The sequence below is a fragment of the Canis lupus genome, chromosome X (genome assembly GCF_048164855.1).
Source record: "Canis lupus baileyi chromosome X, mCanLup2.hap1, whole genome shotgun sequence".
Classification (NCBI taxonomy): domain Eukaryota; kingdom Metazoa; phylum Chordata; class Mammalia; order Carnivora; family Canidae; genus Canis; species Canis lupus.
In genome coordinates, this window is record NC_132876.1 from 47,126,998 (window position 1) to 47,153,493 (window position 26,496).

The 26,496-nt window shown below is 39.4% G+C and overlaps 2 protein-coding genes and 1 long non-coding RNA gene across 6 annotated transcripts; 1 reads left to right on the forward strand and 2 right to left on the reverse strand.

The window, feature by feature from the left end:
* Nucleotides 1–9,391: 9,391 nt before the first annotated feature.
* Nucleotides 9,392–20,117, reverse strand: TCEAL3 (transcription elongation factor A like 3). Of its 3 annotated transcripts, XM_072816193.1 has the most exons (4): nt 20,005–20,117; nt 11,435–11,703; nt 10,485–10,554; nt 9,392–10,142 (listed from the first exon to the last, which is right to left on the reverse strand). In XM_072816193.1, exons 2-4 carry the CDS (start codon nt 11,697–11,699, stop codon nt 9,530–9,532), a joined length of 948 nt encoding a protein of 315 aa, XP_072672294.1. In that variant the 5' UTR covers nt 11,700–11,703; nt 20,005–20,117; the 3' UTR covers nt 9,392–9,529. The 3 variants fall into 3 exon arrangements, with proteins under 3 accessions (XP_072672294.1, XP_072672296.1, XP_072672295.1); XM_072816195.1 differs by lacking the exons at nt 11,435–11,703; nt 20,005–20,117 and adding an exon at nt 11,080–11,286; XM_072816194.1 differs by lacking the exons at nt 11,435–11,703; nt 20,005–20,117 and adding an exon at nt 11,092–11,240.
* A 600-nt stretch (nt 20,118–20,717) lies between these two features.
* TCEAL4 (transcription elongation factor A like 4) lies at nt 20,718–23,111 on the reverse strand. 2 transcript variants are annotated; one of them, XM_072816191.1, is made up of 3 exons: nt 22,861–23,111; nt 22,206–22,272; nt 20,718–21,868 (listed from the first exon to the last, which is right to left on the reverse strand). In XM_072816191.1, the coding sequence occupies exon 3, from the start codon at nt 21,839–21,841 to the stop codon at nt 20,888–20,890; it is 954 nt and encodes a 317-aa protein (XP_072672292.1). In that variant the 5' UTR covers nt 21,842–21,868; nt 22,206–22,272; nt 22,861–23,111; the 3' UTR covers nt 20,718–20,887. The 2 variants fall into 2 exon arrangements, with proteins under 2 accessions (XP_072672292.1, XP_072672293.1); XM_072816192.1 differs by having other exon boundaries at nt 22,807–22,891.
* On the forward strand, nt 22,469–23,125 carry LOC140627686 (uncharacterized). Its single transcript, XR_012026326.1, has 2 exons — nt 22,469–22,630; nt 22,825–23,125. It is a non-coding gene; the product is annotated as an uncharacterized lncRNA (long non-coding RNA).
* Nucleotides 23,126–26,496: the final 3,371 nt, after the last annotated feature.

Here is a 26,496-nt window from a genome sequence, read left to right on the forward strand (position 1 = left end):
AGAGAAAAGTTTTGTTTCATAGAAAACTATAACATTTTTGTGAATATTAGATTCTAGTTTTGTTTATCTTTTTTGAGGTTTTGTTATCAATCTGTAAACTGACTAAATGATGAGTTTTTCTAATTTTTCTAAATATCTGGCTACAGTTCACCAAACTAATGTTTACAACTTTCTCCCATCTTTCTGACCTGAAATCACTAAGAACAGAGTGCCCTGGATTCTTGTTGAAAGAGATCATACTAGGTCTTCTTCACTACCCACATGGCACCAACTTCAGGGCTTTGAACCTTAGGTCAACATTTCCCAATTAAAAAGGTCTCTTCCAGGAGCTTCGTGGTCGCTCAGTTGGTTAAGCGGCTGAATATTGGGCTTGGCTCAGGTTGTGATCCCAGGGTCATGAGATTCACCCCAGTGGAGGACTGTGCACTCAATGTGCAGTCTGCTTGGGATTCTATCCCTCTTCCTCTCTCTCTCCCCACTCTCTCTCTCTCAAACAAATAAAATTAAATAAATAAATAGGGTATCTCTAGACTTTTTCAATTGCACACCAGCTGGAGATCTAAAATTAACTAGGGAAGTTCTCCGCAGAAGCACATGGCATCTTGAGGTGGACAACTCTCCCAATATCATGGATCAAGATATTATTTTATTTTTTAATACCTCTTTTTTTAAGATTTTATTTTATTTATTTGTCAGAGAACGCAGGCAGAGGGAGAAGCAGGCTCTCCGCTGAGCAAGGAGCCTGGTGCAGGACTTTTTTTTAAAAGATTTTATTTATTCATGAGAGACACACAGAAAGAGGCAGAGACATAGGCAGAGGGAGAAGCAGGCTTCTTGTGGGGAGTCCGAGGCAGGACTCGATCCCAGGAGCCCGGGATCAGGACCTGAGCCAAAGGTAGATGCTCAACCACTGAGCCTCCCAGGTGCCCCCTGCTGCAGGACTTAATCCCAGGACCCCAGGATCATGGCCTGAACTGAAGGCAGACACTTAACTGACTGAGCCACCCAGGTGCCTGCTTTGGTAGTTTTAGATAATAGATTTGCTTTAGATTACTTGTTGTCTGAATAAGGAGGAGTTTGTGCCATAGCAAATGAAGTGGCACTAATGACTTGGTAGCCTAATTAACCAAACTAAAACCTAAACCAGAGTCAATTCCTATAAATACCTCAAGATTAAGAACAACCAATCACAAATAGCCAATTAGGCTTCCCAGATAATACAACCACTTAAGATATCCAATTAAATAATTTCCTCACTTTGCTTCTGCATCTTCTCTAAAAATCCTGCCCCTAGCTCATGTCTGTGGAGTACTCCTAACCTCTTCCAATTTGGCACTGTTTGATTTGAGTTGATGTGTTCTCAAAATTTTAAAGATGTGTTCTGAAGCTTTTAAAAAAATGTTACTATGCCTCAGTTTATCTTTTAACGATACATTGGGAGGTTTATAAAGTATTGGCATTTACTGTTCTTTAATCGTTGTTAGATGTAAAGAAAAAAAAAGCATTCTTGTGTGTCTCCTCTACTCTCAGTATTCCACTACGACACTATTTCACTCTGACATATGTGTGGGTTTTCTATGCATCAAGCAGTTCTGCAACAGCTGCTGGGTGCCCTATGTGTTAACTACTCAATTCTGACACTGTCTACCAGGAGATAGCATCATATCCCACAGGTAGTGTAGTTCTACAACCCTGCACCCTTCCCCACTTCAGATGCCAATTCCAAGTCCAAGATACCATGCTTCTGACTGACTGGCTATAGATTGGAGGCTCCCATGACCCCCACCGCAGGTTTAATGAATTTTCTAGAGCAGCTCATAGAACTCAGGAAACCATTTTACTTACTAGATTACCATTTTATTAAAAAAGGATATAACTCGGGCAGCCCCAGTGGCTCAGTGGTTTAGCGCCGCCTTCTGCCCAGGGCCTGAGCCTGGGGACCCGGGCTCGAGTCCCATGTCAGGTTCCCAGCATGGAGCCTTCTTCTCCCTTTGCCTGTGTCTCTGTGTCTCTCTTTCTCTATGTCTCTCGTGAATAAATGGATAAAAAATAAAATCTTTTTTTAAAAAAGGATATAACTCAGGAACAGCCAAATAGAAGAGATGCATAGGGCAAGGTATGTGGGAAAGGATGTATAGCTTCCATGCCTTCTCTGGGAAGAGAAAAAAAGAAAGACAACAGTTGCCAACTGGAAAGCTTCTTGAACCCCATATTCAGGGATTTGTTTGGAGGCTTCGTTACAAAGGCATGATTGATTAAATTATCAGCCATTGGCAATTAACTCAACCTCTAGCCCCCTTTCCTTCCCCTGAAGTGAGATAGGGAGAGGATGAGCTGAAAGTTCCACCCCTCTAATTAGAGTTGGTTCTCTTGGCAACTAGCCTCCATCCTTAGATTACCTAGGGACTTTTCAAAGGTCTCCTCATTAATATAAACTGATATGGTTGAAAAGGACTTGTTATGAATAATAAGACACCTTTATCGTTCTCATCTCTTAGGAAGTTCAAAGGGTTTTAGGAGCTCTGTGCCAGGGGCAGGATAGAGACCTGTTATATTTATTTCTTATTATAAACCACAATATCACAGTAGAGTTCCTCCGTACAGCTTTCTGATCCTGGGCTTTTCTTTGAAGGAAGTTTTTGGTGTTTTGCTTTGTTTTTTTAAATAAAAAATTCCCTCTCTTGTTATAGGTCTATTCAGTCTTTGTATTTCTTCTTGACTTGGTTTTGGTAGTTTAAGTCCTTCTAGGAATGTCCAGTTCATCTAGGTTATGTAATTCATTTTCATACAATTATTTATAATATTGCCTTACAATCTTTTTTTAGTTGTATTAGGTTGATAGTGGTGTCCTTTCTTTCATTCCTGATTTTATTAATGTGAATCTTCTCACTCTTCTCTTTTTGTTGTTCAGTGCAGTTAATAATTTGTTGCTTTTGTTCTTTTCAAAGAACCAAATTTTGGATTCATTGATTTTCTTTACTGTTTTTGTGTCCACTATCGCATTAATTTCTACTCTAATCTTTTAATTCCCTGCCTTCAACTTACTTTGTATTCAGTTTGGTATTCTTTTCATAGTTTCTTAAGGTGGAAGATTATTGAGATTTTTCTTCTTTTAAAAATATGAGTGTTTATAGCTACAATTTTTTTCTCTAGGTTTTGCTTTAGCTGCATCTCATAAGTTTTGGTATCTCGTGTTTTCATTTTCTTTCATCTCAGATTATTGTGTAATCCCCTCCCTTTTTGACCTATTGGTTTTCTAGGAGTGTGTTTTTTATTCCTGAATATTTGTGAATTCCCCACATGCACTCATGTTCTTGATTTCTAATTTCATGCCATTTTGGTCATAGAACATGTTTGTATGATTTTAATACATTAAAATATTTTGAGACTTATCCTATGGTTTAACATAAGTATTGGGATAAAAGTAGAACTAAACCAAAGCAAACAGAAGGAAGGAAATGATAAAGATTAGTGTGAAAATAAATGTAATAGAGTACAGGAAAATAAAGATGATGAAACCAAATTAATTCTTTAAAAAGATCAACAAAATTAATAAACTATTAGCTACACTTACTAAGAAAAAACAAGAAGTTTCTCATTACTAAAATCAGGAACATTTTTAAGTAGGGACATCATTGCTGACTTTACAGAAATTAAGAGGATTATAAGGGAAATCTATGAACAATTACAAGTCAACAAACTAGATAATCTATAAGAAATGAACATTTTTCTAAAAAGATATACTGTACTGAAGTTGATTCAAGAAGAATTAGAAAATCTGAATAGACCTATACAAGTAAAGACCTTGAATTAGTAATACAAATAACTTCACAAAGAAAAGTCCAGGCTGAAAGAGCTTCCTCAGTTTATTCTACAAATTTTTAAAGAAAAACTAATAATAAACCTTTAATATTCTTCCAAAAATAGGAGAGAGGACACTTTTCAATACATTCAATAATGTAGGGATTACCCTGATACCAAACCAGATAAAAATATAAAAAAAGACAACTATAAATCAATATCCCTTATGGATATAGACACTAAATACTAAAAAAATAATCCAGCATCGTATACAAAGGTTACCATGACCAAGTGGAATTCACCCCAGGAATGCAAGCTCATTTGACATGTGAAAATCAATCAACATAAAATGCCATATCAATACATTAAAGAAAAAAATCACATGTCATCTCACTAGACACAGAAAAAGCATTTGACAAAATGAGAACTCCTCAACCTGATAAAGATATAATGTAATTACACCTTACATTATACTTATGGTGAAAGATTTAATGTGGGGCTCCATCTCAGGACCCTGAGATCATAACCTGAGCTGAAACCAAGAGTTGGATCCTTAACCGTCTGAGCCACCTGGGTGCTCTGAGTCTGATCTTTTCCTATGCTGCCTCTGACAAATAATATTTTCCTAAGAGCCTGTGAAAACTGGTTAGCATAAGGTGCTCTCTCTCCAGGTCCTGAACCCTAAATTTCTTTGGTGTTAGATGGGCAAGTCCCTCCTTGAAAAAGTAATTGAGATAACTAGAATTCTGTACAGACAAGGAGGGGCTCAGAGAGTCAAGATTCGAACAATTTTGACCGTGTGCCAATGAGTAACAATCAGGATGCTATAACCTTGAAGAACAGTCAGCAGGCATAAGTAGTCCAGAAAATAAAACCAAAAGCAAAAAAAATTGTTTTAGAAATGAAGCTTTTAAAATTTATTTAATTTTAGAGAGGGAGAGGAAAAGAGAATTCATGCACACGCTTGGGGGAGAGGAAGAGGGAGAGAATTTTTCACGCAGACCCCTCGTTGAGTGATGAGCCCCACTCCAGGCTTGATCCCACAACCCATGAGATCATGACCTGAGTCAAAACCAAGAGTCAGATACTTAACTGACTGAGCCACCCAATTGCCCCCTCCCAAAAATTTTTAATGAGGGCACAGTTTGGCTTAATCGTTTTGTGAGTTGATCACAGAAAAAGAACTTCGAATTTCAGACAAATTTCAGTAAAATTGTATGGAGGGAATGCAAGGCATTAGATGTTCAGTTACTTAGTTACAAGCTACAGAAAGCAACTCTGGCTAATTTAAGCAGAAAGAGAATGTATTAAAGGGTGTTGGGTGGCCTTGGGATGGGGATGGAGCTAGAAGAGACAAATGATAAGGCTTAAAGTTCCTATAGCTAGGAACAACATCCAGAAAAACATGTGAGAATCAATCTGATTACCGTCTCTATAGTTTTGTTTTTTCCAGAATGTCTTATAAATGGAAGCAAACTAGAGTATAGCCTTTTTTTGGTCTGGCTTCTTTCACTTAGCCTAATGAATTTGAGTCATTCATGTTTTTGCATGAACCAGTAGTTTTTTCTTGTTATCCATTCACCATTTGGGGGATATCTGGATTGTTTCCAGTTTTGAGCTCTTATGAATAAAGTTACTAAAGTTTTCATTTCTCTTAGGTAAATACCTAGTAGTGAGATTACTGGGTCATATGGAAAAATGTATGGCTGCCAAACTTTTCCAAAGTGGCCATACCATTTTTTTTTCAATTTAAAAAATAAATTCTAGAGCCAACATGGGGCTCAAACTCATGACCCCAAGATCAAGAGTGCCATACTCTACTGCCTTGAGCCAGCCATGCTCCCCAGGCCATGCCATTTTGTATTCCCACCAACAGTGAGAATTTCAGTTGCTCCATATCCTTGCTAGGAAGTTTTTTTTTTTTTTTTTTTTTGCTAGGAAGTTTTAATAACAGCTTATTTTGTTTTTGTTTTTGTTTAGTTTAGCCACTCCAATAGGTGAGTAGTGATATCTCATTATGGTGTTAATTTTCATTTCCCTGAAAATTAATGTTGAACATATTTTATCTTATCACTTGCCATCTTCATATTTTCTTTGGTGAAGTGTCTATTCAAATCTTTTGGCTATTTTTAAATTGTATTATTTTCTTGTTATTTGTCTTATTACTGAATTGTAAGAGTTTTTTGTATATTCTGAAGACAGATACTTTATCAATTATCTTCCTCCAAGTGGAAGCTTGTCATTTCATTTTCCTAACATTTTGGTGGCTTTTGAGGAGTTGTTTAAAAATATTTTAATATTTATGTGGTCCAGGGGCATCAAGTTGGCTCAGTCGGTTAAGTGTTTGCCTTTCGGCTCGGCTCATGATCCCAGGGTCCTGGTATGGTGCCCCACATCAGGCTCCCTGCTCAACGGGGAGTCTGCTTCTCCCTCTCCCTTTGCCTGCAACTTCCCCTGTTTGTGCTTGCTTGCACTCTTTGTCAAATAAATACATAAAAATCTTTAAAAATATATGTATTTATGTGGTCCAATTTATAAACTTTTTTGTTAGCACTTATATCCTCTTATGAAAGGTTTGCCTAACCCAAGATAACCCCTTTATTCCTATTTTTGTAACAATATTTTATTTAAAATATATTTTACATAATCTCCACACTCATTGTGGGGCTTGAATTCACAACCCCTTGGGCTCTGGATCCCAAGATCAAGAGTTGCATGCTTCACTGACTTAGCCAGCTTGACACCCCTCTACCAATATTTTAAGTTTTATTGTCTGCATTTAAATGTTTTATCATTAGCGTTTGATTTTTCCATTTCTTAGTAGGAAAAACTGGAACTTATTAAGTAGGTGGTGGCAGAAAAATAATATCAAAAGTATATAAACCATTACAACATTAAATAAGCAATATTTTATTTTGCAACTACAGATTATCCCATATTTTTTACTATTTTTAAATGAAGCTTTAATAATTTTTGTTTTTGCATTTTGATTTATGAGCCATTTTGAATTCATATTTTGCATATGGTGTGAGGCAAGGGTACTTTTTTTATATAGATGTCGGCTATAGACTGAATGTATAATCCCAAAATTCATATGTTAAAAATTCTAACATCCAATGGTATCTGGAGGTGGGATCTTTGGGGAGTGATTAGGCCATGTGGTGGAGCTGTCATGAATGGGATTAGTTCTATTATAAAAGAGACCCCAGAAAGCTCCTTTGCCCTTTTTGTCATGTGAATATATCTCTTTATGAACCAGGAATCAGGCCTCACCAGACCCCAAATTCATTAGTGCCTTGATCTTTTACTTCACAGATTCCAGAACTGTGAGAAATAAATGTGTGTTAAGTCACACAGTCCATCCACCAGAACTAAAACAACATCTAATTGTTCCAGAATCATTGTTGAAAAGTCTATTTTTCTCCATTAAATTACTTTCGGATCTTTAAAAAAATGAATTGATTATATACCTGTACACCTATTTCTGGAATGTCTGTTTTATTCCATTGATCTATATGTCTATGCTTATGCCAATACTACACAGTCTTGATTACTGTAGCTTTATAGTTAAAGTCAGGCAGTGAGTCCCCCAACTTTGTTCTTCATTTTCAATATATTTTGGCTATCTTATGTCCTTTGCTTTTCCATGTAATTTAGAATCCCAGTTTGCTGAGATTTCTATTGGGATGGCATTGAATTTATAGATCAATTTTGGAGAGAATTACCATGTTAACTTTATTGAGTCTTCTAATCCATGAATAATTATCCTCTAAATTCAAGGATCCTGATTCAGTCATAATTTATTAAGTATATGTGTCAAGGACAGTGTAAGGTATATCAGGATGAATAAGAAAGTGCTTTGATAAAGGAAAATACTAGTGGGTTAAATAAAATGCCTAACATCAAGTTAATATTTTTAAGAGCACTATTACCCTTTTCAGTTGGAATTGGCTTGCAATGGAAAGGGATATTTTCAGCTTGAAACTCAGTTGTGTAATCTTCTGTGATTACGTGTAGACAGGTCCCTTGATTTTGTATGGCAAGCCAGCCAAGGTACTTTAGAAAATTCACACTAAGAAAGGTATATAAATTGGGGTGCCTGAGTGGCCCAGTCAGTTAAGCATCTGCCTTCATCTGCCTTCAGATCAAGTCATGATCCCAGAGTCCTGGGATCTGAGCCCCAGTCTGGCTCTCTGCTTGGTGGGAAGCCTGCTTCTCGCTCTCCCTCTGCCTGCCGCTCTGCATACTTGTGCTTTCTCCCTCTCTATATCAAATAAATAAATAAAATCTTTAAAAAAGAAAGATATGTAAATTTATATATGGTTTCCTTGGGGTACTGTGGTGTAGTGTTCAATTCAAATCACCATCCATTGTCTGGTCCATAGATTAGTCTCAGGACAGCCCCCAGTGTACCCCAAATATCCGAGTCCTCTGAAGAGAAAACAAACTATAAGCAAATATAAAATGAACTAAAAGTGGTAATGCCTATACTAAGAACTATGGAATACAGGACAGCCCAAACAGCTGTGGGGCAATACCACCTGAGTAGCACAACGTTGAGGCTGGGAGAGGCTTTATCCACACTCCTATTGCAGTCAAGTAGGGGCTTTGGCCCTCTAGGGATGATAGGGAATCAGAGGGGCTTTGTCATGACTCCGTATCAATAACTGTTAGTAGAGGATACAGGGCAGAGCTTGAACAGGAATGCCCAGCAGATATGGTAGTACCCAGAGAAAGGTGGCACCCTCTTCTCAGCTGCTTGATCTTGTTCCTAGGCACTGATGAGACCTACCTTCAGTCTTCCCCTGAGTATTTGACTGTCTAGGGTCCTAGCAAAGGTGCCAGCCCAACATAGCCCACATACTCAGTATCCCATCTGATCCACTCAGCAGTATGTGAAGTTAAGTTTTATTCCCATTTCACAGATGACAAGACTGATGCTTACAGCACTGAATCTGTTGTTATAACCACCGGGTCGATTTCTCTAGCTATGAGTCCCAGAGATAATGTGAGTTTTATGTATCATTTTACATTCGGGCAACAGGAATTTTAAGTGTCTTCATTGCCCTCATAAATTCACTGAACATTTCAGTTTATCATGTATTGATTTCTAGATTTTTTTTATTATGACAAACAACCATCCTTTAGGAAGAAGTGGTTAGTGACAAAGCAAATAAAAAGAATCACACATGGTGGGAACCGTAAGATGGTATTGGACTCTGAAGGAGTGGCAGTGCCCACTGACATGGTTATAGCTAGGGGGAGGCATGGGAATGAGTAACATTCAGAGGAATGGCACGGAGGTACCTAACCATCAGGTGATTGGACTCCTGTTTGAATACAAATGAGACCTTTTTTGGCTACCATACAGGAAAAACCATCATTTACTTTTTAGTGTATACATTTTCAGAGCTTTCTCTGTGCACAAATGCATTATGCAAACATATTTCTACAAAAATGTTCTGATACTGTATATGTGGTTCTGAAAACTTTTTTTATTGTTATTTTACAGTGTACCATGAATATTTCTTCCATGCACATGGGTTAGAATCCCCTACTGAAAGACAGAGAACACTGTAATTGGATCAAAAGGCTGCTGGTAACAAAAGTGACACCTAAAGCAAAGTATCAGCTTAAGGTTAAAGCACATAGCCTGGCAAATGCCTGCCAGGGAAAGCAGGGTCAGCAATATTCTCATTAGAGAAGTTAGAATTGAAGGCCAAAGGCATTAAAGATATGGGATATCATGTAAACCCCTTTGGCCTCTACCTCCGCCCCTCACCCCCCTGACACCTCGTTGCCCCCTTGGGGCAAACGGATCCTGTACATCTCTTTGCATCCAATGAAAACCACCCATTTTCTGTTTTTTCCTTAATTCTTCCTGAGCCCTTGACATATCTCCACATTCTCTCATCATCTCCTCACTTCCCAAGTGCTTTTCCTGTAAGTCCTCCTGATAGTCCTTGGGGGAATCGTCTGTCCCCCTGTCCGTTTTTCTTTTTGCTTTCCTCGGCACATAATCTTCAGCTGGGCGCTTTTCGGCAGCCCGTGGCTCACCCTCAGGCTTTGCCTGGGATTCTGGCTTGCCCTCACCATGTGGTTTTCCCTCATTTTCAGACTTGCCCTGCTTTTCTTGCTTTCCCTCATCATCTGGCTGTCCCTTATTCTGGAGCTTTCCCTCATGCCCTGGCTTCCCTTCCTCTTCCAGCTTTTCTTCCTCATCTGATTTTCCTTCATCTTCAGGCTCTACTTCATCTTCTGGCTGTCCCTTGATTTCCAGCTTTCCTTCATTTTCATTGTAGAGTTTTTCCATGTTGAGATTTCCCCTTCTTTTCCTTGTCCTAGGGGGTGGGGTAGGAGGGGGAAGAGAAGACAAAGGAGACAAGGGAGACTGAGGGCTTGGAGGTGGAATGCAGGTGCTGATAGTACTAGCATCCTTCCCTTGGCTGGGTTCTCTTGACCTGGCCAAGCCGTCCAAGTGTGACTTCTGCCCACCTTTTACCCTACAATTCCTCCCACATGTGAGAGCCAGCCATTTCCCTGGCAGGCCCTACCACCTTCTGTACCATCCTTCAGCGTGGTATGGAGGATGGGCAGTGGGGACCTCAAATTCTGCATTCGGTGTGCCCTCTACACCCTCCCCACACTGTTTCTGTCCAGTGCCCTTCCTCCCTTTCACTCACCTGCAGGGATTCTGGACAGGTTCCTCCTCCTTTTCTAGCCTTGTAGAGTGCTGGGGATAGACACACAGACCTGCAGATAGACAGGAGACAGGGGCAGGGCCTGTGCACTCAGCCAACTGAAGTTTCTTTCCTGAATCAGCCCTACTCAAGGAACATTTCCCTCTCCTACCTCCCCTGCCTCCCAGCCGCCATTACTTTTCAGGCCTCAGGATCCAGACCAGGATGCTTTCCAAACTGTTTAGGTCTGGGTCCCCCTCCCCTGCAGGCAAGCCACCCACTCCCACCCCCTTTCCGCTGAGGTCAATATTTCCTTTTAGATGCAGTGTGAGGGGGTTTATTTCTAGAATATGTCTACATTTCACTGTCGCAGGGCGCCCCCCCCCATTTCAGGTCCAAAAACGGATGGAGGGCGCAGAGGAGGGGCGTGGAGGAGGCAGCAGCGGGGCCTGCTATGGGGTGCTCCTCCCCACCTGCCCACATCTGCGCTGCGCCCCCCATCCTCACCAACCTCCCAGACCCCTTCCTGCTCCGTGCTGCTCCCGGTTCCTACTCCCATCCACCTCCACCCTTGCTCAGGGTTGCCCGCAGCGCCCACCTTCACACTGACCTGCCGGGCCCGGGCAGGCCTGCGCCTCCTCGGGCTCGCCGAAGCCCGCTCGCCCCTCGTCAGCCGCCCGGGCAGCTCAGGTAGCTGGTTCCACACGGGCGACGCGAGCGGACAGAGCAGGGACCGGACCGCGGGGCGAGCAGGCGAGCGGGCGGGAGCGGGGGCTGCTGCCCACGTCGGCGCCCGGCTGGTCACGTGAGCGCCGCGTCAGCCGAGCTCAGTCCCCCAACCCGCCCCCTCACCCCCATCCCCAAGGGAATGAGCAACCACACACGGTGGGGGTCGGGGTGGCAAAGAGAGAATCAAGAAGAGCCACGCGGCTTCCCAAGGGCAGGTGCTTTACCTGGCGCATCGCAGGTCCTCGTACAGCATCCCTCTGAGATGCACGTCATTGCCAGGTGTGACTGCTGATCACAGGGAGGGTACGGGACTTTGCCAGGAGCGCTGAGCAACTGCGTCCCACAAGCAGCTTTCAAGACCCGTTCTGACTCCAGAGCCCAGGTAGTAGTGCCGGCCAGGAAGCAGCCCTGCCACCTTGAGTGGCTGTGTTCCTGGGCCTCCTCTCTCCTCAGTCCACAAGTTCTCTCTCCTGAGAGATTTCTGTTCATTTCCCTTTAAGCACAGATGATTCTCAAATCTCCATCGCCAGGATGTTCCCTCCCCTTGAGCCCTAGACCCCTTTTGGTTTCCCATTGGCAGTATAAGAGAGTGCTGGTCTCTTCACACCTTTCCCAACATGGGTTGGAATACTTTTTAATTTTCACTAACATGATAGGTAAGTAGTAGTGTCTCAATGACATTTTATTTTGCATGTTTTGGGGACAAATTTAATACCATTGTAAATTGTTCATGTCTTTCCACATTTTTGTTGGGTTATTGGTCCTTCTCCCCTCATCTTTCAGTATTCTTTATACATTAACTATATTAGGATTTTGTTACAAATACTTCCAGATTGTTAGTTGCTTTTCTACTTTGTATATAGTGTATTTCTATCATGCATTAAAACGAATAGTCAAAATTTTTAATAGTTTTATTTTTAAGGTTTTATTTATGAGAGAGAGAGACAGACACAGGCAGAGAGAGACAGGCTCCACCCAGGGAGCGCGACGCTGGATCCGAGGTCTCCAGGATCTCCCCCAGGGGCTAAAGGCGGCGCTAAACCGCTGAGCCACCCGGGCTGTCCACGAGTAGTACAATTCATCAAACTTTTATTTTATTGCATCTAGATTTTGATTCATAGTCAATAATGCTTTTCCTACTTGAGGTCAAAGAGGAATTTACCCATGTTTTCTTGTAGTATTCATAAGGTTAACTATTTGTCCCGAGGGCATCTGTGGTTAGGAATAGAGGTTAAGTAATACACCAATGCCAAACTGAGTTGAAGCTACAGCTGACTCAAAGCAGCAAATCAAAGCCCAAGACTCATTACAAGGGGAGAGATTTCCTAACAAACCATCACCCATAGGATGCTGGGAACCTCAAATGTTTCAACTTAAGTGTAATTATAAACTGGAAGTAAACTAGCTCTCACAAAATCTTTTACTTTGGCCTTGCAACATCTAGGTGAACTAGTAAACTAAACTTTGAACATAGATTATGGTGTTTCCAAACAGGAAGAACCGTTATAAACCCTGACCAATGCAAACAAAATCTTCTCTGGAGTTAAGTGTCCATTATCTTAAGCCCCAAATTATTTCAACAAACAACTGTTCATGTACAATGCCCACACAAAAAGATAACCAGGAATACAAATAAAAAAGACATCAAAAGTAAGCAGTAGACAAAACAGTCAATGCAAACAGGTCCATTAACTTTGAATTATCTGAATCATCAGATTGTTAAACGACAATGCTTAGTGTATTCAGATAAATAAAATCCAATCTTGAAAATTTCAACAGGATGCTAAAAATCAGAAAAGAGTGAAAAAAAATGGGAATTCTAAAACTACAAAAAAACTCAGCTGAAATTAAAAACTCAATGGATAGCTTTAACAGATTAGATGCAGCTCAAAAGAGAACTAAAGAACTACAAATTATGTTCAGATGAAACTATCTATAAGGCTGCACAGGTAGTCAAAAAGATGGAAAACTCTGATAGGAGGGCATGATAAAATCTAACAAATGTTTACTTGGAGTTCTAAAAGAAAAGAGAAATGGAAGTGTTCAGAGGCAACCTTTGAAGATACAACTGAGGATTTTTCAGAACTGATGAAAGACACTGATCCATAGATCCATGAAGTCCAAGGTATCCCAGAGTAAAAAGAAACACACATAGATGCATAATAGTGACCTTGCAGAGAATCAAAGACAAAAAGACAATCATAAAAGTAGCCAGAAAAATAAGAGTATGCCTTGAAAGGAACAAAAGTTAGGTTGATTGATGGCTTCTCAATAGCAACAATGGAGGTATGAAGACAGTAGAATGCTATCTTTAGTAACTTGAAAGAAAATAACTGCCAGCCAAAAAAATTGACAACCAACAGAAATACCTTTCAAAATTAATGGTGAAATAAAGACCTTTGCAAATAAAATGAGAGCTTTCCATCAGCAGGGAAGAACCAAAGGAAATAGTGAATGCTAAAGGGCATTTTTCAGATAACAGGAAAATGACCCCAGATGGTATGCTGGATATCAGAAAGGGAAAAACAATTAAAAAGATAAATATGTATGCAAACTTGAATCAATACCAACAAATAACATGAGTCAAGAGGGCTGGAGTAAAAGTATTTAAAGTTCTGGCATGGAACACCTGGGTGACTCAGTGGTTTAGCATTTGCCTTTGGCTCACATTGTGATCCTGGAGTCCTATGATCAAGTCCCATATCAGGCTCCCTCTGCCTAAGTCTCTGCCTCTCTAAAAGTGTGTCTCTCATGAATAAATAAATATAATCTTTAAAAAATTAAGTTCTGGCATTATCAGGGGAGTCTGTGAAAGTACAGAATTAGTATTAGCCTTTGATAAGTTGACTGTGTGCTCTAATTGCCAGAAAACCATTAAGGCAGAGTAAAAGTGTAAAACTTCTAAACAGAGGGGGAAAATAAAATAATCCTAAAGAAGAGAAAACTAACATAGATCAGATGGGACACAGAGAAGGAACTTGATAAAATGGTTAACATATCTATTAATATCAGTAAGTACATTAAATGTAAATGATTTATATGAAGCAATTAAAAGACAATGATTTTCAGACTGAAAACACACAATGTTATATTGTTTATAAGACAAATATAAAAATAAAGACTGAAAGTAAAAGTATAGAAAAAAATTATAAAATGAAAACAGTAACCAAAAAATCCATTATGGTAAAACAACAAAATAGACTTCAAAGCTAAAAACATTACAAAACATAAGGAGTGTCACTTTATGGTATTTTAAAATTTGTATGCACTTATGAAATTGACCTCAAAATAAATAAATAAAAATTCGACAGAACTATAAGGAGAAATAACTAATCTTCCATTTCAGCATTAACAGTCCTATCTATGCAACTGTGGAAATAAAGTGTTGAAAGAAAAAACTCCATCAAATTAAAATTTTTATAACCAGCAAAATTATCCTTCAAAAGTGGAGAAATAAAAATTTTCTCAGACAAGCAAAAACTAACGACTAGCAAACCTTCCCTTAAAGAAATGTTAAATGATTTTCTTCAGGCAGAAGAAAGTTGATCACCAACTCAAAATAGGTCAGCAACTCCAATCTTCATAAAGAGAAATGGAAGTGGAATAACTGAAACTACAATGAAATTTTTTTTCTTATGCTTAAATGATACAAAAGACAAATGTCTAAAATAATATTAACAATATAGTGATTATAGCATATGGATAAGTGAAATGAATGATGAATACCCTGTAATAAGGTACCTATACTACACATCGGTGAAGCAGAAGAATGCTCTTTGAAAGTGATCCTAGTTAAAATTATGTATTGTAAACTTGAGGGATATCACTAAAATTTTTTTAAAGAAATATAACTGATACACTAAGAGAAGACAAATGGAATCATGTAAAATACTCAAAACTAGAGAAGGCAGAAGCAGCAGCAAGCCTTGGAAATAAATAGAAAAGTTATAAACATGGTTGATATTAATCTAAATATATATCAAAAATCATTTTTAGTATGAATGCTCCTAATAGACCTATTCAAGACAGAAATGGTCAGAATGATCAAATAAAATCGTTTTTGGACAAAAGGCCCACTTTAAAAATAAAGACTTTGAATGGTTACAACTAAAGCAATGGAGAAAGATTTATACCACCATATATACTAATCAAAAGAACAATGAACATAAAAGGATGCTGGAGTTCAGTGGGTAGAGTATTTGGCTCTTGATCTTGGGGCCATGAGTTCAAACCCCACAGTGAGCGTAGAGCCTACAAAACAAACAAACAAACCAACAATGCTGGAATAGCTATGTAACTTCAGATAAAGCAGACTTGAGAACAATTAAAGTTTCAGAGATTAAAAAAAAGGCACTACATAATAATAAAGGGATTAATTCTGGAAAAAAACATATAATAATCCTAAATATATATGCATCTAACAAAAGTGTCAAAATATAAGAGGCAAAAACTGACAAACCTGAAAGGAGAAACAAATCTATTATTAGAATTACAGACTTCAACCCCACCCCCCCCAGTCAGTAATTGACAGATTAGGCAGGCAAAATATCTACAAGGATATATTGACCTGAACAGCACTATCAATCAATTTGATCTAAAATGTCATTTATAGAACATTCCATCCAATATCAGAACATGATTATTTCAAGTTCACAGAGAACATTCACCAAGAATCCATATTCTAGACCATTAAATACACCTTAACAAATTTAAAAGAATAGAAATCCTAAAGGTATGCTCTCAATGGAATTAAAGTAGAAATCAACAACAAAAAGATGGAAAAACACAAACATTTGGAAATTAACACATAACTAAACATTCTAAACAGGAGTCAAGGAAGAAGTCTCAATAGAAATACAAAAATATTTTGAACTAAATAAAAATAAAATATAACCTATCAAAATTTTGGGGCTGTAGAAAAAGCAATGCTTAGATGGAAATTTCTTATGTGAGAAAAATGAAAAAGATCTAACATTGATTAACATAAGTTTTCTCCTCAGGAAAGTAAACAAAGAAGAATAATTTTAGGGGATCCCTGGGTGGCGCAGCGGTTTAGCGCCTGCCTTTGGCCCAGGGCGCGATCCTGGAGACCAGGGATCGAATCCCACGTCGGGCTCCCGGTGCATGGAGCCTGCTTCCCCCTCTGCCTGTGTCTCTGCCTCTCTCTCTCTCTCTCACTGTGTGCCTATCATAAATAAATAAAATAAAAAAATTTAAAAAAAGAATAATTTTAAGCATAGTGCATGCAGAAGAAAATAAATTAATAATTAGGAATCAATACAAGTAAAAAGGGAAGAAAGTAGAAAAAAAAAACCAAAAGGCAATTCTTTGAAAAGATTAAAAAAAAATTGTTAAATCTCTTGCCAGGATAATCAAGAAAAAAGATCCAAATTAACAAAATCAGAAATGAAAGTAAGGTTATCACTAGTGATTACATGAACATTAAGAAGATAATGAAGAAATTCTATGAACAACTCTATGCCTACAAATTTGATAACTTAGATACAATGAACCAATTCCCTTCAATAAGGCAAACTGCTAAAACTCACACAAGGAGAAAAAGATAACCTAAATAAGTCCTGTATCTATTAAAGAAATTAAATCAATAATCCATAACCTTCCAAAGATACAAATAACCAAGAACAAATTCTACCAAAGTTTAAAGGATCACCAGTGAACATTTAGAGGTCATCAGGGAATTCTACCACACTTCTGAGTAAGAAATAATACCAATTCTCCACAATGTCTTCCATAAAACAGAAGTAGAGAGGGATGCTTGGGTGGCTCAGCAGTTGAGCATCTGCTTCTGGCTCAGGCATGATCCTGGTCCCAGGATCAAGATCCATACTGGGCTCCTTACAGGGAGCCTGCTTCTCCCTCTGCCTATGTCTCTGCCTCTCTCTGTGTGTGTCTCATGAATAAATAAATAAAATCTTAAAAAAAGAAAACAGAAGTAGAGAGAATGCTTGATTTACTCTCTGAAGTAAATTCACTATTACTCTAATTCCAAAAACACACAGAAGACATTACAAGAAAGGAAAACTACAGACCAGTATCTCTCATGAACACAGACACAAAATCCTCAATAAAGTATCAGAAAATTGAATGCAACAATGTTTTAAAAATTATGTACCTAAAAAGTGGAATTTATTGTAGGCATGCAAAACTGATTTAACATTTGAAAATCAATTAGTATAATCCACCACAAACACAGGCTAAATAAGATATATGATCTTATCACTTGATACAGGAAAAGTATATGACAGAATCCAACATCCATTTATCATAAAGGTTCTCAGAAGGGAACACCTCAATTTGAGTATCTATAAGAAATCTATAACATCATACTTAATGGTGAGGAGAACACTTCACTCTAATATCAGGAACAAGGCTAGGTACTCTTTTCTCATTGCTCCTATTAAACATCATCCTGGAAGTCTTAGCTAGTGCAGTAACACAAAAAAGGAACTAAAACATATACAGATAGGAATGGAGGAAATAATACTGTCTCTTTACAGATGACATGATGGTCTATGTAGAAATGCCACAGCACTGACAAACTGGCTACAAGGTCTGTAAAGCTGTAAAACTAATATACAGAAGTATTCAGAAGTCAATTGCTTTCCTATATACTGGCCAAAGAACAACTGGAATTTTAAATTTAAAGATACCATAAATTACAGCACTCTCAAAATGCAGAATGTGCCTACAGAAACTAAGTGTATTACAAATGTATGAAACAACCCCACTGAAAGGGATGGGGGAATAAGGTGTTGACACAGATAACTTTGTAGGTGAGTGGAGTCTATAAAACTAAGGGAAATTTTTTCTCTATATATAAATAAATATATAAAAATAATTAAAGATGGAAACATATATAAACATGCATCTATACACATGGGTTATTTCTTATTAACAGATCTCTCTGCTCTGTCAGCTGCGAGGGCCTAGAAGCAATGATACCCCAATAGTAATGAGTACTCTTGGCACCCAGATCTTGGTTTTGATACCATTCTCTAACCAAAGGTATCAAGGCCCCTTGGAGAAATGGCTTGGACAGAAAATATACAGGACTACACCATCTTGTAGTGCCAGAAAGTGTTAAACACTCACATATATGGGCACACATGCACACACACAGTAATGGAAGGAGGTACATTAAATAAACACAAGAGCCAAGTGAAAGAGCTCCCAATGGCCAAAGTTGGAAAATATGTGTAGTATTAGATTATAATACAAAATTATAAAATACTGATTACTGGACCATAAGGTAGTTATATTTTTAACTTTTTGAGGGACAGTGGAATATTATTTAGCCATAAAAAAACAATAAAATCTTGCCTTTTGCACCTAGAGTATAATGCTAAGTGAAATAAGTCAGAGACAAATACCATATGCTTTCACTCATATTTGGAACTTAAGAAACCAAAAAAAATAAGAGAGAGACATAGCAAGAAACAGACTTTTAATTATAGAGAACAATCTAATGGTTACCAGAGGGGAGGGTGCTGTAGGGATGAGTGAAATAGGTGATGGGGATTAAAGAGTGCATTTGTCATGATGACCACAGCGTGATGTATCAAACTGTTCAATCACTGTATTTGTACACCTGAACTAATATTATGCTGTATGTTAACTAGAATTAAAATAAAACCTTTTTTAAAAAAAAGAGTCCATACTGATATAAATAAAATACATTAATAGGAGAATAGTCAAATATTTTATAAATTACAAATAAATCTATAGATACTTCACTCTCAGGTAGGTGTAACCTAACATCACTCAGTCCTTAAGTGTGAACTATGCAGTGACTTTCTTCTAAAGAGTACAGTATGGAAAGGGAGAAATAAGAGTAATTTTGCCATGGAGAATCCTAAAACTACCTCACCCAGGTGATGAAAGTTAACATCAACAGTGTAATATTGATAGTTTTGATAGTATGTACTTTTTTTTAAAAACACCCAACATGGGGCTTGAACTCACGACCTCGAGATCAAGAATTTAATATTTTTTTACTATGCCAGCCATGCACCCTGTAACATGTACCCTTTACATGATGTGGTGAGTATGGCACTTCCTTCCTGGTGTTCTTCCCAAAAAGCATTTAATGCCTATGTAACCACAAGAAAAAAATCAAGCAAACCAAAACTGTGGGACATTATACAAAATGCCTGACCAGTACTTCTCATAAGTGTCAAGGGCATCAAAAACAAGGAAAGTCTGAGAAACTGTCACAGCCAAGAGGAGCCTATGGACAAGATGACTAAATGTAAGGTGGTAACCTGTATAGGATCCTAGAACAGAAAAAGGACATTAAATAAGATGTATCAATATTGGTTCATTGTAACAAATGCACCATACTAACATAAGATGTGAATAGAGGATACTGGGTATGAAGTATACAGAAATTCTGTACTATTATTGCAATAATTCTGTAAATCTATAACTCCTAAAATGAAAGTGTATTTAAAAAACACTAAAAGTAAAAGGCTAATGAAGAGTTGGGGGTGGGGCAGGGATCACATAGATAGATGGATCTGTTGAAATGGTAGGGCAGGGCTTAACACAAACTTCTTGAGACAATTCCCTAAGAGAAGTATCAGTAGACAAGAGATTAACAGGTGAGAACAGCACAGCATCTGGTCAGATTTTTCTGGCTCAATCTCCAGTATCTAAATCCAGTGGAGATGGCTATATGCAAAAGCACACACAAATCAACAAAAAGTCTGGAAAGGAATGTTTTCTAAAAACTTTATAAAATATCAAGGCTCTATGACAATCGGGTAATACCCACCTGAGTTAGGGTAACTGTTGTAGGTAGAGAATTCTCCATCTTTCTGTTGAGACACCGTTGCTTTAGTCCATTGTGGTCTCCAGCCCACCAGTAGCAGCTGGGGCTTCAGGAGGGTACAGAGCCCCTGAGAAGGAGCACAGTGCCCAAGAGACATGGCATTACCCTGGGGACAGTGATACCCACTTTTTATCTGACTTACTCCTGGACACAAGTGAGATGTCTTTTATAGCTCCCCTAAACATATGACAGAGTTCTGGTTCTGCTACTGCAAGGCTAAGAGTTGGAGCCAGATCAACACAGCTCCTAGTATTACCTCATCTGATCTTCTCTACAGCCCTGGAAGGCAAGTATTATCCCATTTGATAAGATGACAAGACTGTTACAGCAATGGATCTGTAGTAACGGCCAGGTTGAGTCTTCCAGCTTCCAGTCTCAAACATGAATTTTACAAAACATTTTATATACTGACCAAGGATTTTTGGTGTCTCCACTGTATTCATAAGCTAAACGAACAGTTATTTTGATTGCTTGGTATATATTGTTTTCATAATGAAAGTAATCTATGTTTTTTAGGAGAAAATATACAATGAACAAAAAAGAACAGAAAAAAAAATCAGCCACAGATAACCAGGACACAGCTTTCAGTTTCCTCTGTACATAAATCACTAAGTAAATACCTTCGTAGTTTTACAAAAATGGACTGATGCCATATATATGGTTCATCAAACTCTTCTTTTTAATTTTACAATATGCCATAAACATTTTTCCATGCAATGGACAAAAATCTACTGAAACATCAAGGGTTGCAGTTGGATAACAGAGTGATAGCTAAAGCAAGTATTAGCATAAGGTTAAAGCACAGGGCAAATGCCTGCCAAGGGCACTACACAAAAGGAATGTCTTCAAAGCCCCTCTGTGGGGCCCTGCACCCACCCCTCAGTTCCCTTGGGCCCCTCGGGTGGAAGGGGTCCTGTAAACTTTTTTGCATCCACATAAACCCCCCCAATTTCTGTCTGGTTTTCTTCACCTCATCCTCTACCCTGGCCATCTCATCAAATTCTCTTATCATCTCTTCATTGCTCAAATGCATATCGTGTATGGCCTCCTTATATTCCTTGAGGCACTGAGCCAGCCCCTTGTTGGTTTTTCTTTTGGCCTTCCTGGGTACATCATCCCCAGCTGGGCGCTTTCCTGCAGCCCTTGGTTCGATGGCTGGCTTTTCTTCTTTTGGCTTTTCCTCATTCACTGGCTTTCCCTCACTCTCTAAGTTTTCTTCTTTTGGCTTTCCCTCACTCACTAGCTTTCCTTCTTTTGGCTTTCCCTCACTCACTGGTTTTCCTTCTTCTTTTGGCTTTCCCTCACTCACTGGTTTTCCTTCTTCTTTTGGCTTTCTCTCACTCACTGGTTTTCCTTCTTCTTTTGGCTTTCCCTCACTCACCGGTTTTCCTTCTTCTTTTGGCTTTCCCTCGCTCTCCACTGGCTTTCCCTCGCTCTCCGCTGGCTTCCCCTCGCTCTCCGCTGGCTTCCCCTCGCTCTCCGCTGGCTTCCCCTCGCTCTCCGCTGGCTTCCCCTCGCTCTCCGCTGGCTTTCCCTCGCTCTCCGCTGGCTTTCCCTCGTTCTCCGCTGGCTTTCCATCCTTTGGCTTTGTCATACTTTCTGACTTTTCTTTATCCTTTAGTATTTCCTCATCTTCTGTCTTTCTCTCATTTTCTAACTTTTCCTGGTTTTCCAGAGTACAATCTACTTCGGGTTCTTCCACATCCTGTGGCTGTTCTTTGTATTCCATCTTTCCTTGGTTCTCAGTCATTCCTTCATTTTCATTGCAGAGTTTTTCCATGTTGAGATTTCCCCTCCTTTTCCTGTCCTAGGGTGGGGAGGAAGAGGAGACAAAGAGGAGACAAGGAAACAGGGCTTGGGGGTGGAATGCAGGTCTGGATAGTACTGGCATCTTTCCCCTTATCAGGGTTCCCCTGACCTGGCCCGGCCTTTCCGTGTGCCTTCTGCCCACCCTCTCCCCTCACACACATGAGCCAACCATTTCTCTGGCAAGCCCAGCCATTTTCTCTATGCTTGTTCAGCACAGCAGCGTGTATAAATGTGTTAGGAGGTGGGCAGTGGTGCCCCATATTCTGCTGGTGCTCTACCCTCCACACTCCCCACCCCCCCTGGATCCCTGCCCAGAGACCCCTTTCTTCACTGACCTGCAGGAATTCTGAGCAGATTCGTCCTTTTCTAGCCCTGCAGAGTGCTGAGAACAGACACGCAGACCTGCAGATAAGACAGGACACAGGGGCTGCGCATTCGGGTGGATGCACAGGGACTCGGAGCCCCTTTCCAGAATCCCGGCCCTTCTCATCCAACGTTTCCCTCCCCCACTTCCTCCGCCCCCCACACCCCAGCCGCCATTTCTTTTCACGCCTCCGGCGCCAGACCAGGATGTTTTCCAAACTAATTTTGGATCTCTGTGTCCTTCTTCCCCGGAGGCAACTCGCCTCCCCACTCTCGAGGTCAACTTTTTTTCTCTACGCATGGAGTGGGAAAGGGGGTTTATTTTTACTGTCTCACTGGCGGGGCGCCCCCAAGCTCACCAGCTCCGGCTCCAAAATGGACGGAGGGCAGCGAAGAGGTGAGGAGAAAGGGGACACGGGTACTAGGGGTGTCCGCTCTTCCGACCCTCCGCCGATTGGTCGCTAGCTCACCCTTTAGCCATTTTCCCACCGCCATCTCTACCTACACTCTCGCCAGCTTTTCTCAACACGGACCCCATTCCCACCCTTTTTCTTCTCCGTGTCCGTGCCTCACCCCCATCCCCCATTCCAGGGTTCCGCAGGCAGCGACGAAGGCCCTCACACTGACCTGAAAGAACCTGGAGCAACAATTAAGAGCTAGCAAACCGCTCCGGATCCGACCGCAAGGAAGAGGGCGGGCTCCCGGACTGGTGCCCAGATCTGCGCCGGGTTGGTCACGTGAGCGTCGCGTCACCGGAGCTCGCCCCCCTCCCCCCTGCCGCCCCGCCCAGCAGCCGGGGCGGGGGGCGTTGCGGGTCACCCCGCACCTCTCTGGGCAGTTTTGACCTTTTTCTCTTCTTGAGGTGATCCAAGGAATAAATTTAATAAAAACCTCAGAGGCTTTTTTAATGGGTTGAGCGGTGCGGGGGAGGAGTCTTGACCATGTTGCTCTTAATTTCCATTGAAAGAACTAGAGCCAGCCAATGAAATCGTATGAATGTGAACTTTAATGTCGTACATAGAATATTGCACTTTTATTTTCTAAAGATTTATTTTTTTATTTTAGAGAAATAAAGGGGGAGGGGCATCCAGCGACTCCCAGTTGAGCTCGGAGCCCCTACCGGGCTCCATCCCAGGACCCTGAGATCCTGACCTGAGGGGAAATCAAGAGTCTGAGGCTCAACCGACAGAGCCACCCACGTGCCCAGAATATTGCACTTTAGAAAAAAATTAGGAAACTGTTCCCCTCAAAATGAAATTATTCCTTTTTCCTGACATGCGCACATACATTTTCTAATTATTGAAATCTAAAACTAAAATTATATTTGAAGCAGAATAAAAGAACAATTTTTTTTCTAAGTGAGAGACTAAATATACAACAGACAATGACCTGATCGTACATGACAATAGAACTGAGAACCGCAACCTCTGCAGCAAGCAGCCTCAGGAAGCCAAACCACAGCCTCTGATCAACGATTGACAACCTCCCTATTTTTTGAACCCCTCTCAACAAGAGAAATCCACATATGCTCCCCAAACCAATCACATAAGATGTTCTCTTAGCCTGCTTCTAGCAACCCTATGCCAACAATCTCCAATCCGAGAATAATACTTAGTCTTCTCTTTTGCTTGAGCTAAAGTTTTTCCACTCCCTAGAGACTTCCAGTCTCTGCCAAATAAAAGTAATGGTGGCTGACTGCCTTGTTATAACAAGTTCTGAATAAGTAGTCTCTGTTTCCACTTAAGCTTTTTGTGTAGAAGGCCTTTAAAAATAAGATAACAAAGACATGAACAATTAAGGAAAACCATTGATCTATCTGAAAATGCATACCGATTTCTTAAGGGATTGGGGACATATGCACTCTTTCCTGCTCTTGAGTGGTATGGTAAAAAAAATGTTCTGAAAAGTAAGCTGGTAAATTGTTTTAAAATAAATATGAAAAATAAAATAAAATAAATAAAATAAAATAAAATAAAATAAAATAAAATAAATATGACATTTTTTTTAAATTTTTATTTATTTATGATAGTCACAGAGAGAGAGAGAGAGAGAGGCAGAGACATAGGCAGAGGGAGAAGCAGGCTCCATGCACCGGGAGCCCGATGTGGGATTCGATCCCTGGTCTCCAGGATCGCGCCCTGGGCCAAAGGCAGGCGCTAAACCGCTGCGCCACCCAGGGATCCTAAATATGACATTTTGGTTCAGTATTTCCTTCTAATATTTACCCATGGAGAGAATTAATAATGTGCTAAAACTAATCTTATGTTTTAAAAAATGCTTTGTATTTTTTAAATTCCCATAATAACTGTTTGTTATGCGTTTATTCTTTGCTGGAACTGGGAATACAGTATCAATTATGTAGGCTTTGTATGTAATGGAAAAATGGAATATCACAATTGTCCATCAGTACAGATTTCATTACATATCTTCTTAATACATTGTTTACCCTGGTTATCCTTGGATGTTTGGTTAAGAAAAATAATTAAAATGTTGGGCTCTAGAAAAAAAAGTAAAAATTATTAACTATTTATAAATCACAATTACTATGGGTGGTGGGACACAAAGGATAACCACAGGATGTGGTATTGCCCTCTAGAGAATACCACCTAAGTGCCAGGCACTGTGTTGGCTACTTTATCTTACCTAGTTTGGATTTCATTTATACCTGATAAAGGAACTCACACTTCAAGGAAGCAGAATGATTTATAAAGCTACAAGCTAAACTCAATGTGGTATTGGAATAAGCATAGCAGGAGGAATAAAACACAGAGATCCCACTAACATACCCAAGTATAAAAGTATTTAGTATGTGATAAGAATCCATCTCTGGTCAGTAGTGAAAAATAGGTTATTATGGAAATTATATTTGTATAATTAAATAGTTAAAAAATGAAGATTCTTATTTTCTGACGTAATCAAGTACTTATAAGTAAGTACAATGAAATAAAAGGCATCCAGATTGTAAGGGAAAGAAATAAAGCTTCCTTTATTTGCAGATGACATGACCTTATATATAAAAAATCCCAAAAAATCCACTAAAGAGCTATGAGAACTAATAAATGAGTTCAGGTCAATATAAGAATCAATTGCATTTCTATATGCTAGCAGTAAAAATTTGAAATGGAAGGTAAGAAAATGTTTCCATTTAAAATAGCATCAAAACAAATAAAACACTTAGAAATAAATTTATTTATTTAGACAGATAATAGGTGTTGACAAATATGTAGAGAAATTGGAACAATCACACAGTGATGGTGGAAATGTCAAATGGTGAAGGCACTGTAGAAAATGATAAAAGAAACCAATCAGAAAAGACTAAATATCATGATTTCACTCATATGTGGAATTTAAGAAACAAAGCAAATGGGACGCCTGGGTGGCTCAGTGACTGAGTGTCTGCCTTCAACTCAGGGCGTGATCCCAGAGTCCCACATTGGGCTTCCCTCTGGGAACCTGCTTCTCCCTCTGCCTATGTCTTTGCCTCTCTCTGTGTCTCTCATGAAAAATAAATAAAAAAAGAAACAAAGCAAATGAAAAAAGACAAAAAGACAAAAAACAGGCACTTTAAAAATATTTTAAAATTATTTATGCCAGAGAGAGAGAGAGCGCACAGGAGCAGGGGCAGAGGGAGAGGGAGAAGCAGATTTTCCTGCTGAGAAGAGAGCCTGACACTGGGCTCAACCCTAGGACCTTGGGATCATGACCTGAGCTGAAGGCAGACACTTAACCAACTGAGCCACCCAGGTACCCCTAGACCCTTAGATATATAGAACAAACTGATGGTTACCAGAGGGGAGGTAGGTGGTTGGGCAGGTAAAGGAGATTAAAAGTACCTTATCATGATGAGCACTGAGTAATGTATAGATTTGTTTAATCACTCTCTTGTACATCTGAAACTAATATAACACTGTACATTAATTATACTGGAGATAGGTAGATAATTGTAACTTCCCAGACATTCTACACTAAAAAATAAAATTAAAAAGACTACATATGGTATGATTCCATTAATATGAAACGTCTAGACTAGGCATATTTTTAGAGACAGAAAGATTAATAGTTGCTTAGGGCTTGGTTGGGGAAAGTTAGTGGAAAATGAGTAGTTACTGCTAATGAATATAGTTTCTTTTGGGGTGATGAAAGAGTTCTAAGATACATAGTGGTGATGGTGGCACAACTCTGTGAATAACTAAAAACCACTGAATTAGGCATTCTAAATGGATGAATTATATGCTATGAGAATCAAAACTGTTATAAAAACCT

What these genes read in the sequence shown, in the direction of transcription:
- TCEAL3 (XM_072816193.1), bottom strand. Translation starts at nt 11,699, where the DNA reads ATGAACAGAAATCTCTCAGGAGAGAGAACTTGTGGACTGAGGAGAGAG. An exon ending in GAGGACCTGCGATGCGCCAG is followed by an intron (nt 10,555 to 11,434) that starts GTAAAGCACCTG and finishes GTCTATCTGCAG; the next exon opens with GTCTGTGTGTCTATCCCCAG. An exon ending in CCTGTCCAGAATCCCTGCAG is followed by an intron (nt 10,143 to 10,484) that starts GTGAGTGAAAGG and finishes CCCACCCCCTAG; the next exon opens with GACAAGGAAAAGAAGGGGAA.
- TCEAL4 (XM_072816191.1), bottom strand. Translation starts at nt 21,841, where the DNA reads ATGGAAAAACTCTGCAATGAAAATGAAGGAATGACTGAGAACCAAGGA.